Source organism: Vulpes vulpes, chromosome 12, assembly GCF_048418805.1.
Source record: "Vulpes vulpes isolate BD-2025 chromosome 12, VulVul3, whole genome shotgun sequence".
Taxonomy (NCBI): domain Eukaryota; kingdom Metazoa; phylum Chordata; class Mammalia; order Carnivora; family Canidae; genus Vulpes; species Vulpes vulpes.
Window position 1 is genome coordinate 122138515 of NC_132791.1, and position 13856 is coordinate 122152370.

At 39.0% G+C, this 13856-nt stretch overlaps 2 protein-coding genes across 3 annotated transcripts in view; both read right to left on the reverse strand.

Moving 5' to 3' along the window:
- Positions 1-3247, reverse strand: part of BCO2 (beta-carotene oxygenase 2) — a 46068-nt gene extending 42821 nt beyond the window's left edge. Inside the window, exon 1 of one of the 2 annotated variants that reach the window (XM_072729806.1) lies at positions 3086-3247. In XM_072729806.1, the coding sequence (XP_072585907.1) occupies positions 3086-3173 (88 nt within the window). In that variant the 5' untranslated portion in view covers positions 3174-3247. Of the gene's footprint in view, positions 1-2301; positions 2362-3085 lie in introns of those variants that run through there. The other variant, XM_072729807.1, reaches the window with a different exon arrangement.
- Positions 3248-6442: 3195 nt separating this feature from the next.
- Positions 6443-9614, reverse strand: TEX12 (testis expressed 12). The gene is made up of 5 exons (XM_026006715.2): positions 9555-9614; positions 8643-8721; positions 7570-7681; positions 7421-7472; positions 6443-6663 (listed from the first exon to the last, which is right to left on the reverse strand). The coding sequence occupies exons 2-5, from the start codon at positions 8703-8705 to the stop codon at positions 6519-6521; spliced, it is 372 nt and encodes a 123-aa protein (XP_025862500.1). The 5' UTR covers positions 8706-8721; positions 9555-9614; the 3' UTR covers positions 6443-6518.
- Positions 9615-13856: the final 4242 nt, after the last annotated feature.

Consider the following 13856-nt stretch of genomic DNA (forward strand, 5'->3'; position numbering starts at 1 on the left):
AATAGCCTTGAACAAGACAACCTCTCGTGCTCTGTTTCCTCCGTTCTAAGATGGAGATAATAATAATTCTTATTACTTCTAGGGCTATAAAAAATAAATGAGTTAGGTTATGTATAGGTTTTAGAACAAGGTTTTAGAAAAAAGGTTACCTATCATTATTTATATAGCTTTCAATGATCAACCCAACAAGACCTAACATCATTTTCCTTCAAATTATTTATTCATTCTATAAAGTGGTAACTGGTAAGGGATAAAAGGCATTTGAATTCGATGTAAAGGAACTTGTTCCCTAGTAAATGGACATACAAACAGACCATTTGTACTGTAATCAGTGTTTTGTTTGAGCACTATTTCTCAAGGTATGATCTGAGGACCACTTGGAACAGAAATACACGGTATTACTGCTAAAATGCAGATTAATGGTCTCCAGACTGGACCTAAGCAGAATCAGATACAGCAAGCAAGTATTCTTAGCCATACCAAAATTTGAGAACCCCAATATTAGAGGTATAAAGAGGATACTTTGAAAACTTGGAGGAGGAAACCCTTAGGTATTTATCTTATTACTTTCATTTATATTAGGCATATTCATCTCACTCTCTTCTTAACATTAAAATAAATGTCCCGAGGTCAGTGATTTTTAGTCCTCACACTTAAATACCCAGATTGGACATTTGTCTGAATAGAGATTCATGAATTTAAAACACCTTGCATTTTAGAAAAAAATGTGTATGTCCACATGTTTTGTACACCATAGCATGTTATTGGCAGTTTTTTGTACACTCTTCAAATTTTCCATGGCACTTGATATTGTGATCTATACCTCTTTAAACCCTTTTCTATTCTTGGTTCCTGAAAACACTGCATTTTTCTAACTTCCCTATTCCCTCTTTGTTTGCTTTACGCTAGCTTCACTTACTAGCTGACAACCTTGGGTAAGTTACCAATCACTCTGAGCCTCAAGTTTTTCAATGGTAATATGGGGATCATGGAGTGAAAGGAGGATAATATTTCCCATTTGTATTTGTTGTCATAATTAAATATAGTAAGAGTAGATAGTTTCCCTTAATTGGCTCCTCTTCTTATCACCTCTTGAGTCTGACTTTGGACCTTTACTCTTTATAATCTCAGCACACCCTCCCTGGTAGTCTCACCAAGTCCCTTAATTTTACTAAGTACTTCTTGCAGGTAACTCTCAACACGCCAAAAGAGAATTGTTCATTTTCCCCTTTCCAAATCCATTTCCTCCACCTGCTAAATCATCTAGCTTCAAAATCTCTGTGGGCCTTGAATTCGTCTTCTCCACTGGTCCCTCACATTCACTAAGTGGTTAAATTCTGACTATCCCCAGACAGGACCAGGAAGAGAATGCTAAGGGGATGATATGGGGTGGCCAGTATAAACTATTAGGGCTGAGAAGTTTACAAGGTTGCCTGGGGAAATCCTTTGTAAAGATTTTTGCTAGTCCACCCCACCTGGGCAGCGCCACCCCCCCCCCCCCCATTTTTCTGCCTGAACCTGTCCTCCTCAATCTCTCTTACCTATCGAGTCACTTCCTTTCTACTGTCCTAATTTAGGCCCTCACATCCTCTTAGAAGATGTTAGCATAGCCTCTTACTTGGAAGGAGAAACTAGATAGGGAAGCTATCTACCATGCAGAGCCTCTGACTGGGTGGGCCTCGTGATCGCTTGATCCCTTGGGATGGCCAGAGGCCACAGGCCAATTGTCTCCAGCTCTAAAAGATCCCATCCAATTTACTCCAATGTAAGGTAAAAATATTATCATTTTCTTTTTTTTTTAATTTTTATTTATTTATGATAGTCACACAGAGACACAGAGAGAGAGGCAGAGACACAGGCAGAGGGAGAAGCAGGCTCCAAGCACTGGGAGCCCGACGTGGGACTCGATCCCGGGTCTCCAGGATCGTGCCCTGGGCCAAAGGCAGGCGCTAAACCACTGCGCCACCCAGGGATTGTCATTTTCTATGTGTGCTATGATGTGAAAAATTTCGGGAAGCACTGCTACAAAATTAATCTTCTTAAGTACAGATCTGATTGTATTAAATAATCCTCCAAAAGCCTTCACATATAACTCCTCGCTTCTACCAAGTAAAGTCTAAACTTCTTGGCAGGCACTGAAGGCACTGTACGATCTCACGCCAACCTACCTGTCCAGGTGCCCCCTCACTAATGCCTTCCACTCCAGCCAAACTAAACCATTCCCCATTCTCTTCTCATCATAATTACAACCTTCTCTTCACCTAGGATATTTCCCATCTCTTCCAGGTGAAATTCACTTACCCTACTCATCCTTCAAGATCCAGTGCCCATAGCAGGTGCTTCTCAAACACAGCATTCCCATTTTTCTATAGCAAGAACTGATTCTCATTAGTGTGAACTCACACAGCATCTATTTCAGCTCTGTTAAGACACTCATCTTACTCTCTTCTGCGATAAAGATGAATACAATTTATAACCTCTACTACTGGTATTTCTTGAATAAAGGATCACTTGTTTTTACCCCCACTCCAGGGGTAAAAACACACTATGTTGCATACTACAAGCACTAAATTATTAAACAATTTTGAAGTTTATAATGCATATTAGTATGATTTCTGGTAGTTCAACATCAGCCAATTTCAAGAAATAAAATCTTGTAATGATAGTACCTATAATAAAAAGCTAGAAAACAACCACCAGATGTTTTAAAGCAGTCCCCCAGAACGCAAATAGAATAACCAAACATTTACATTAGGACGAGTAGCAGTGATTTGCAATTGAGAAGGGTCTAAATAGTGAATATTCTTCATATTGCAGATTCAAGAGAATCCTAAACCCTGAATCCTGCCCTGTATGTTATACAAAATATACAAATGGAAAGACTGTTTCCCTGACAAGTAAACAGATCCTGACTCAAGTCTTCCTTAACTCCCAGCTCCATGGTGTTGCTGCCTGCACCTGCTACACACAGAGTGAAAAGCTTCATAAGCCCCCAGAACTTTTCAGGAAGGAGACACAGAATTGGAAGCCTAAGGTGCTACGTAGGAAGAGGAGGAAGGGGAGGAGCAAGGGGCAAATCCCCTACCTGGGATCCAGTGTACTACCACAGAAAGGAACCTCACTGCAATGGTAGAAAGGCTGCTGACAAAATGGAGAAAGGTCTGAGAAAACATTCTGGTACTGAATTTAGTAGCAGCAGATCCTGTGATTTCCAAAACCTCACACTCACTTCCTGGGCTGTCCTTGGCTCACTGACAGAATAGGAGGGAATGGGGGAGGGAGTCAGGGAGGGCAGACAAGGGGCAGGGCTTCCAGACACCTGCAATCTCTTAGTCTCATTTTCAGGAGAAGTATCCTAACTACCTAACCTATCACAAATAGCTGTTTCAAATTCTGAAATTAGACCACTAATAGAGGTCTCCCTTCCTAAACTTTCTTCTTTCAAACCTCTTCTCACAGTACAATTAAGCCCCTTGATCCATCGGCTCAGTTTCATTATGCCACTTCTCTCAAAGATCCACATCTCTTTCCTTAGAGAATATAGTCCAACGTAGTCTAGCAACAAAGGACTCTACCTTTTTTGGCCACACCTACCTTTCCATCTTTTGTCCCTCTGCTTTCTAATATTTCATCCCTCCTTTTCTTTTCCATTTATTTAATTTACAAAACATTTTCTGACAAGCTAGTACGAATAAGGCTCTGTGAAGGTATGCTCTTAAAAAACATATAACCCTGTATATTTTTATTAAACAAACACTCTTGAACACCAATATATCAAATACTGTGCTACAAATTAGGAATATAAGGAAACAAGATTCAGTTCCTGCTCTCTAGCAGTTTAGATGATGCACTATTCCCTTGTGAATTCTCAGCTCCAGAGAAAGTCTATCCAACATACCACATGATTTTGTTCTTTGGTGCCATTTTAGCAAGACTTCCCCTGCCTGAAATATCCACTTCTTTCCTTTCCAAAACTCGTTTCACTACTTTTCTGACCCCTTTGCCAACACCCACTAAAGAGTTAACTAGCACTGCATAGAGATACTTTTAACATTTACCTATCCTGGCTTCCTAGCAAAGACATGTAAGTATATTTCAAGAAAGGAGTGGTTACAACTGTCAAAAGGGAGAACAGAGTATCTTATTCTGTATTCCCCTCAATGCCTAGCAGAGTATGATGTACAAAGATGTTCAATATCTATTTTTATTGGTAACTAGTGAGAAATAATTTATAAACTGTGACATTTTATTGAAATGAGTGATATTAGAAGTGCAAACTAAAGGGTAATAACATACCTGCAGTTGTTAATCATCCAAAGATAATTATTTTTGTTTATATGGACGGTACAAAAAACACCAAAACGTGATAAAAATCAGTCTTAATTAGGCTTTCAGGAACTTTTATCATAGGAGGTAGCTTTTCTGACCAGTAACTAAAAATCAGTTCCCCTAGTCTTAATCACACCAAAGGAAATGATCAAACCAATTTTCTGAACCAGCATGAAAAAGAACATGTTGAACAATGGTGACACCATCAAGATATAACAAGCATATTATGAAATGCCCTCTGAAACAATGTTAGCCTTATCTTTCTCATTAATAATAAATGCTTATAAAAGAGTAACTCGGGAACATTAAATTATGATGTGCCAGTAGATGTCTTTGTATTTAGAACATTATAAAATTCTGTAAGTTAACAGAATAACTCAAAACCTATGTGACAAAAAAAAAAAAAAAACCTATGTGACGTGTCATAACAACTCAAATATAATCTTCTGGTTACATTTAGTATTTTCAAATTCCATTACTGGGGCGCCTGGGGGGCTCAGTCAGTTAAGTGCCTGCCTTCGGCTCAGGTCATGATCCCAGGGTCCTGGGATGGAGCACCCTATCAGGCTCCCTGCTCATGGAGAGTCTGCTTCTCCCACTCCTCTCCACTCATGCTCTCTTGTTATCTCTCTCTCTCAAATAAATAAATAAAATATTTTTAAAAAAAATAAAATTCTATTACTTTTTTATTAAACAAACACTCTTATTTATTTATTCATGAGACACACACAGAGCAAGAGATAGGCAGAGACACAGGCAGAGGGAGAAGCAGGCTCCATGCAGGGAGCCCGAGGTGGGACTCGATCCAGGGTCTCCAGTATCACACCCTGGGCCAAAGGCAGCACTAAACCACTGAGCCACCCAGACTGCCCCTAAAATTCCATTACTAATAGTTCTCTCGTTGACCTCCAACCTATCCTGTGCCATTAGCATATCCCTCTACAAACCTAATTAATTTTTTTCACTTAACCAATATTTTTAGTTAATATTTTATTTTACTGTTTTCAATCCTTTCTTGCATGAGTACTTATATAAATGTGGTATATATGCCTTCAAATAGTAATGTGATTGCTATTTTAGTTGTCAAATGAGTTTTAACATTTAGAAGGCAGCAAGGCAAATATCCTGTACACCAGAGGAATATCAAATTCCCTGTGGTGCCATTTGTAAATATGTCCAAATTTGTGATTGCTTATATGGCAAAATATACATAAAATAGATTGAATTACTTATATGATTGACAAATGTGTGCTGTGATTTTTAAAATTGTTTAATATAGTTATCACATATAATAGTTAACATATATAATTATAAAACATATTAAAAGTCTTCGATAAAATCATACACGACCTTTCAACCTTTTTTTAGCTAGATGAGTTTCAGATCCTCTAATTGAAATTCAATTTATGAATTATCATAGGTTTTAAATGACTCACCAAGGTTACTTTGTTGTTTAGGCAATCTTATACCACACAGTTGCTAAGGTTTCTAAACATAATTTATTAACTGCACCATTGTATGGTTGATATGTAAAAAAGCCAACTCATATAAGGTTCTGGTTAGTAATTTCTGGTTTTTATTTTATCACTTTTATCACAAAAAAATAATTTTAAGCCAAGAATTTTTATTAGTCATATATAATAATTAATAGTTAAAATAATCAAATGATAACATTAAACGCAATAGTTGAGTCATATTTTATTACATATTGTGAAACTGGACAAATTACCTTGAGGTTTTAGTTTTTTTAATAATACTGACCATGAAAACCATTTAAAACTATCTCCAATAAAAAACTATCTCCATAGCTATCTATCTGCTATTTAGACAGAGTATTCTAAAAGAAAAAGTGCATTACTGTTAAACATTATCAAATTAATTCACTGAGTTCTCTTTTAGAATTTTAAGAAAGGCTAGGAGGTTTAAAAAAAAATCTACAGAGAACTTAAATAATTTCTACTTCTATGTAATATGCCAAATATTCAACCCTCAAAAAAAAAAGCTACATACTTCATATTAATGTCCAGTTTAAAGCCCCTTTTAAATCTAGAAAAGAAATGCAAGGAATTTCCCCTTCTACATTTAAGGTACACATTTTCTTTAGTAACTAGAGAGCTTTCAGAGCATAAATGTCATTCTTTTAGTACAATAATGGGCTTAAATTCTCAGCTTATGTTAAGTACACAATTTTATCTGTGCAATGTGTTTGCAATCACTGTAAACCTCTGTCTCAGGAGCTCTCTTTTTTGTATTAGAAAGTTTTCAATAGTATTGGCTTCTTTGAAGAGTCCATCTATCTCGTCAATATAAGATGCATCTACTGCTGCTCTCTCACTAATGAGGAAAGAAAAGTTTTACATTAAACTAAACAGTTATAATGTCCAGTGACACTATCACAGTGATATTATTTGTTAGCAACTTCATTTAAACAGCTTTGCATATCAAAAAGCTTCATTAACTTACAAACACTCTTCAGTGAAAGTTAAATTAGTCATGTAAATATTTTGGACTATTCAAAGTCTCCTGACACTGCAGACTATATATCTTACAATACATTATAATTCCCATATTAAACTATATACATTATTTTAACAGCCACACAAACCATCTTCCAAATACAATGATTGTCCAGTATTTAAAAAAAAAAAACACCTTAAAAAACAAAACAAACATCTTACAAACATGATAATCTCAGGCAAATAAAATATTTAAATTCAGTCTTCAAATACATGACATAATATTTTAATATTTCATAAATATATTTAATAGCACTCTTATCATTAACTTCAACAAATGGCATCTTTCTCAACGAAATTTTTTTCATAAAATGTTAAATGTTATATCATCTAATCAGAGATCAAAATACAACCAGCCTAGTACTTAGCTTTGGTAGTAACAAAACACAGGATTTTAGTGGAAAAGTTCATGTTAGTCTTTGAAAATAACCAAGTAATTAATTATTTAAAAACTCTGAAATTACAATTACTGGGCAGATTTGCAGCCACTGAACTAACTTCCCATTATGGTTTCGAGAAAAAAATCATTTCTAAGAGAAAGACTCAAGAGGATATACTATAATATAAGTACTTGCCTTAAGATCTTTGCATATGTAGACAACATTAGATTAATTTCCTTGCTCATATCTGTTCAAAAAAAAAGTCACTGAGTAAGTTATGAACTATAACAAACTTTCTGTATTAGAAAATCATTGTTTAGAAATATATGCATTTTATATATCACCATTCAAATCTTTCTCCAGGGATTCATCTTTATAAAACAGTCCAGAGCTTTCAGAGAAAGAGGAATCTGATTTTCCAAGAGAAGACAGTTGTGGACTATCTGGCATTTGAGGCTAATAAAAAAAAGTAAAGAAAATAGATAGTCAACAGGATTCTTAGAACATATGCATGCTGTCCCCCAAAAAAGGCAAATAAAATATCTTTCAGGAAAAGAGCAAACAGGGATCCCTGGGTGGCGCAACAGTTTGGCGCCTGCCTTTGGCCCAGGGCGGGATCCCGGAGACCCGGGATCGAATCCCACATAGGGCTCCCGGTGCATGGAGCCTGCTTCTCCCTCTGCCTGTGTCTCTGCCTCTCTCTCTCTCTGTGACTATCATAAATAAAAAAAAAAAAAGGAAAAGAGCAAACATACTAGAAATTATATGCACTCATGTCCCACTTAGTCATTTGACATTTTATTATCGAGAAAACTTTTAGGCCTAACAAGCGCCTTATTCAACATGCTAAATTTTACTTTGGCTTTACGTTAGGCTTTGATTATGGTATGAATTCCTTGATGGAAAAGTTTCCTGTATCCTGAAAGGGTAGATGTTTCCATAGCAATAATGTAAAACTTTCATTTAGACAACAGACAAATGTCTGGAAAACTCTGCAAGATCTTTAAGGAAGCAAATAATATCCTAAATGCAAACAGATCTATTGGTGGGAGCAGTAGTGAAGAAGGGCAGAACACAGTGCTCTTAATTGAAAATATCAGCAACTATAGTACCTAGGTCTCCTACTTACTAGAGCAAAACAATTACTTAAAATCTTAGGTATCATACATGCATGAAACCATTTGTTTCTACACCACTAATTACAACAAAGAAATCTCCCAATAGTTTCTTGAAGACCTCCATTAATTTAGTGAAAAAGCAGCTGGAGTCAACATAGTTCCTGCTGGGACAAGCCCAATTCCGGGAATATGAAAACATTGAATTCCATTCATCAACAGAACTTTGTTAAATAGAAAAAAAATTTGAGAAGTATAAAAAATAAAACCAAAGGTTAAGGCTCCAGGAGCATATGGATTACCTCCAGCTCTCTTGGTCTCTTGCAATTTCTAGTATCAGGTTTTACGATGTGACTTGCCATCATATTCTGGAGGCAAGAGCTGCAAAGTTTAAAGGAATGCCAAATGTAAGTACAAACTCCATGCTACAGCTTATTTTAGTCTTCCCCTTTCTTCCTAATCCCACCAATTTTATTTAAGCTCTAATTGTTCATTTAGGCTCTCCTTATCTGTCATTTTCCTGAACTACTGAATTTCCCTCTACCCTACTCCATCCTATCAACTACTGCCAATATTCCAAACTGATTACCATATTCCCTTAACTCAAAATTCCCTTCCCACTATTCATTGCTCCAGAACAAGTTCAATTTCCATGGCAGGGCATCTAAAGTCCGACGTCACCTGGGGCCAACCTACCAACCCATGATTTTCACCTACTCCCTCTGCCTAGGTTCAGCCGAACTAGTCTCCTTGGCACTTTTGCCTCGTTTCAGAATTTAAGATTCTTCTACCTTCAAAAAAAATCTTAATGGTGAAATATACCTCATAGTCTACCTAACTGGTTCAATGTCATTTTTCACAGACGTGAACACAGAGGCAGAGATCACTGGCCAAGTTCAAACAAGTACAACTGAGCCAGTCTAGAACCGAGATTTCGCGTCGGAGTTTCCACCGCCCTATCTGACCTTCACAGAGCATCAAATTTTACTCTTAAATTACTTTTCCATAAATCCTGAAGATCATTTCCCTAGGAATCTGAAAGAATACGGTCACAGTAAAAATGTAGAAATCCACACGGGGATAGCCTCTACGTCTGAAGAGATGAGCCCGGCGGGGAAAAAAAAAAGAAAGAAAAGAAAAAGAAAAAGAAAAAGAAAAAGAGAAAAAGAAAAAAGAGAGAGATGAGCCCGGTCTATACTCGAATATCAATTTACTTTTCTTTCTTTCTTCTTCTTCTTCTTCTTCTTTTTTTTTCTTGTAGAAACTATGGTGACCTGAAAAATTGTAATGAATCTGGTTGGTCACACATCATATTCGTATAAATGAGACAGAAAGACAGCAACAACGAACAATACTAAAACACTGATGATGATCGTGAATTCCCTCCTGTGCTCCACGCTGTCTACCACCACAGCAGCAGGAAAACACCACACGTGCCCCGTAGGGCTCACTCTGCCTTGGGAAGTTCCAAAAGAGAAGCCACCACCAGAGCCCTTCTCTTCCTCTCCCTTCCCCTTTTTTCTCTTCCCTTTTTCCTTCTACACCTCTTCTCTCCCCCTCAGGGTAGCAGAACGCCTGTGGACAGCAAATGAAAACTTCCACAGTTAGGTAATTCTGTTTCTGCAAAAATTAATCTGTTTGTGTTTTGTTTTGTTTTTCCCTGTCATCCACTTAGCCGCCCTCCCCCACCCGCCCTGCTGAGTCCGCCGGGTCACGAGGCTGGGTGAGACTCCTCCCGTGACACACCCCACTCGCAGACGCCGTCCTCGTCCTCGGCTCCGCAAGCCAATGCCCCGGTGACCTAGACCTTACCAAGCAATGACCCTGCACCTTACGCAACTTTTTTTTTTTCTCCTCATCTTCTCTTTCTCCTCAACGCCTAGTGGGCCCCTGGGGCCATGTCACCTACCTTTTTTTTTCTTCCCCTCGCTTCCCTCCCTGCGGCCTTTCCTCCCTCCTTGTGTTCCAGACACGCTAATGCCCCTGAGAGGAAGCGTCCGTCCTCTCACTGCCTGGCTTCACACCCTCGAGAACATGCATCCCTCCCGCCCCACCCCAAGCCCAGGCTACTACATGGCGGCGGGACCTTCCACTTCAGCGAAAGCGCGGGAATGAAGAGGCCTGGTTCGCGACCGAGCGGTGCCAGTGCGCAGACTCCGCGGGCTCCCAGCAGGCAGCGCGTGGGTCACGTGACGAGCCGCACAGCTTCCGGGAGCGCTGCGAGGAGCTCTCCCGCGCTTGGCCGAGGGGCGCCGCCCCCCAGTTGCGATCCCTGAGTCAAAAATCTCTCCTTGCCTCCAAGTGTGTATTTGGGGAAGATGGGAAGACCCTGAGGCTGGTTTCTCAGGAAAGAACGAGAATTGCCTGAGCGAGGCGAGGTGGGATGTGTCCCACCTGCTTAGAATGTCAGTAAAGAGGATCCCTGGGTGGCGCAGCGGTTTGGCGCCTGCCTTTGGCCCAGGGCGCGATCCTGGAGACCCGGGATCGAATCCCACGTCAGGCTCCCGGTGCATGGAGCCTGCTTCTCCCTCTGCCTCTCCCTCTGCCTGTCTCTCTGCCTCTCTCTCTCTCTCTCTCTCTCTCTCTATGACTATCATAAATTTAAAAAAAAAAAAAAAAGAATGTCAGTAAAGGAACACAAAATGGGTCACCCGACACTGCTTTGCAAATAAGACTTCCATCTTATTCCAGGTGGCGTTTTCGGAAGCGAAACTTGCAACCCGGGGCCCTCCCTGCCTTCGCCTCCTCCCGCCCCCGGCCCCCTGCTGGAAGATTCCTTTCCTGATGTCGGTAGGTCTAGTCCACTTAATTGGCAGCTTTCAAAAAATACTTTCTAACATACGTGGCCCACATACTTTGAAGTTCATGCTTTCCTGTGGTGACTTTGACCTGCAGTTTCAAAGATAGACATTCTTAAGGTTATGCCCAGTTAGTTGATGGGAAAGAAAAAAATATATCACCTCATAAAACAAAGGTCAATAACATCCTCCATAAATTCCAGGTACACAGTCTCACACCTTAGCAAAACTACGTTTGACTGCACATGCTTCCCGCCACACACACCCTTTGAAACATCTCAATGTTTGTGTGTGTGTGTGTGCGTGTTTGTTGGCTATTTGTGAAAAAGGCCATTCGTTTTAAGTAAGCTCCCAGGAAATAGGTACTTGGTTTGTTTCACTGGATTTGCTAATATTGTGAAATATAAGTTACTTCATAAAACTAGACTAGATGGTCAGGGTGTAGTTATTATGGGCAGTCTTTATAGGATCCCAACCACTGTTTGGGGACTGATAACAATCTGTGTTGACATCTTCCCCTTGTGTGATAAAATGAGGGGGGAAAGTAGAGTTTTTCATAAAGCCGCAGCATCTACCTGAAAAAATGGTCCTTTACTCTCATTCTATGTACTTCCTAGTCTTTTTGGTGTGAAAGTGGTCTTTCATGAAATAAAAATGTAAAGATTTTTAAGACTTTTAATGTCCTACTTGAAAAAATATAAAGTTGCCCACTCAGTGCTCATTCGTTCTGCGTTATTATCGTTATTGTCATTATTCTTAATAGTCCTTTAAATCCAAAAGCCTGGGAAATACTGATCTAATTCCTCTTTCAGACTTCATATTGTATGATATCTAAAGAGATTATTATCTAGTTCCTAAAATATTTCCAAGAAAAATGATTCCACCTAATACATGTTTACACCAGATTAAGAGAACACTATATTAAAGTTTTATTTTTAAAATGTCATCTCCATTGTATAAACTAAATGAGTAAGAATAAGTGAGAATACATGGAGAGTTATAGTTGTCTAGTGCTTTAAAATATTCAGAGGGCTATCATCATCTCATTTAATCTTTACAAACAATCCTGTGAAGTAGGCAGGACATGAAGACATCTGGGGTACTCTGTATCAAAAAAATGTTTATCCCAGAACTAAGAAATGGGTAAATTGTGCATTCCACATCTTCACAGTTGGAGAAAAATCACTGGCAATTAGCACGTTTGGTGCTATGCTTTTGATCACTGTTTGACTCCACTTCATGCTTTCATACTCTATAATTGGAGGAGAAAAAATCTGTTATTTCTATTTCAATCATATGTAGATTCTTATTATATACTTCTTAAATATGTGATTTTTTCTTCTTCTAGTGGTCTCTGCACCAAGCACTCTGACTATCCCACCACAGACTTCCTTTGTAATCACTGCTGGGACATGATGTTTTTATGACCTCATAAAATAAAAACTCTATTTTGTTAAAAAAAACAAACCCAACTAGCTACTTATGGACACATTTCACTTCCTAATCCTAGAACCCCTCTGTTTTCTTTTTTTTTTTTTTTAAAGATTTTTATTTATTTATTCATGACAGATACAGAGAGAGAGATAAAGCAATGCAGAGACACACAGGCAGAGGGAGAAGCAGGCTCCACACAGGGAGCCTAACATGGGACTTGATCCCTGGTCCCAAGGATCACACCCTGGGCCGAAGGCGGCGCCAAACCACCAAGCCACCGGGGCTGCCCAACCCCTCTGTTTCTATACAGTCTCTATATGCACAAAAAAAGCAAAAACAAAAAGTCGCTTTGCTAATTCCCTTGCTAGCAAGGTAATACAATTTAGCGCATGTTTAAGAGAAAATTGTCCAAGGAACTTTGTATCTGCTAATTATTTTCAAGGCTGTAATATTTTACTTTAAGTTACATTTTAGGTGCTATATTACATTATAGGGACTATTCTAATAGGGCTGATTGATTACTCAGCACCGCAAGATAAGGAGTTTTGTACCAAAGTGTGAATAGAAAGGCTCAAAACAGAGTTGTTGTTGTTGTTGTTGTTGTTTTAAGATTTTATTTATTTATTCATGTGAGATAGAGAGAGAGAGAGGCAGAGACACAGGCAGAGGAAGAAGCAGGCTCCATGCAGGAAGCCCAATGTGGAACTCAATCTGGGGACTCTGGGATCATGCCCTGAGCCAAAGGCAGGCGCTCAACTGCTGAGCCACCCAGGCGTCCCTCAAAACAGGGTTTAATATGAGAAAAGATGCTTCTAATTGGCCACGCAGGTGCTTTTCTAAAAGGGCTTAGGGGGCAGCTAGGTGGCTCAGTCTCTTGAGTGTCTGACTCTTGGTTTCAGCTCAAGTCATGATTTCATTGGTCCAGAGATAGTCTCCCTCCACCACCACCTTGCACTCACCGCATCCCAATCAAGTCAGATTCCCCACACAGTGGGGCATCTGCTTGAGATTCTCTCCCTCTATCCCCTCCATGCTCACTCTTTCTAAAATAAATAAATCTAAAAAAAAAAAAAAAAAAAGAATCTTTTAAAAAGGGGGGAGGAGTCTTGGAAGTACAGTGCTTCTGAAAGAGGCACAAGCTTTGTAAGGCCCAAAACTCCAACTTTTACAGAAGAAATTATTTCATTAAAATCGTGATTTTACATGAAAAGAAATACCCATATTCCCTAGTCCAAGTTCTTTTGCCCTAGGAAAGAGCCCACATTTGACGGCCGGTCCAAGGCG

Coding starts and splice junctions, on each gene's coding strand:
- TEX12 (XM_026006715.2), bottom strand. CDS start 8,705: ATGATGGCAAGTCACATCGTAAAACCTGATACTAGAAATTGCAAGAGA. Junction 7,473..7,569: donor CCTGGAGAAAGATTTGAATG/GTGATATATAAA, acceptor TTTTTTGAACAG/ATATGAGCAAGGAAATTAAT. Junction 6,664..7,420: donor ACATATGCAAAGATCTTAAG/GCAAGTACTTAT, acceptor TTTCCTCATTAG/TGAGAGAGCAGCAGTAGATG.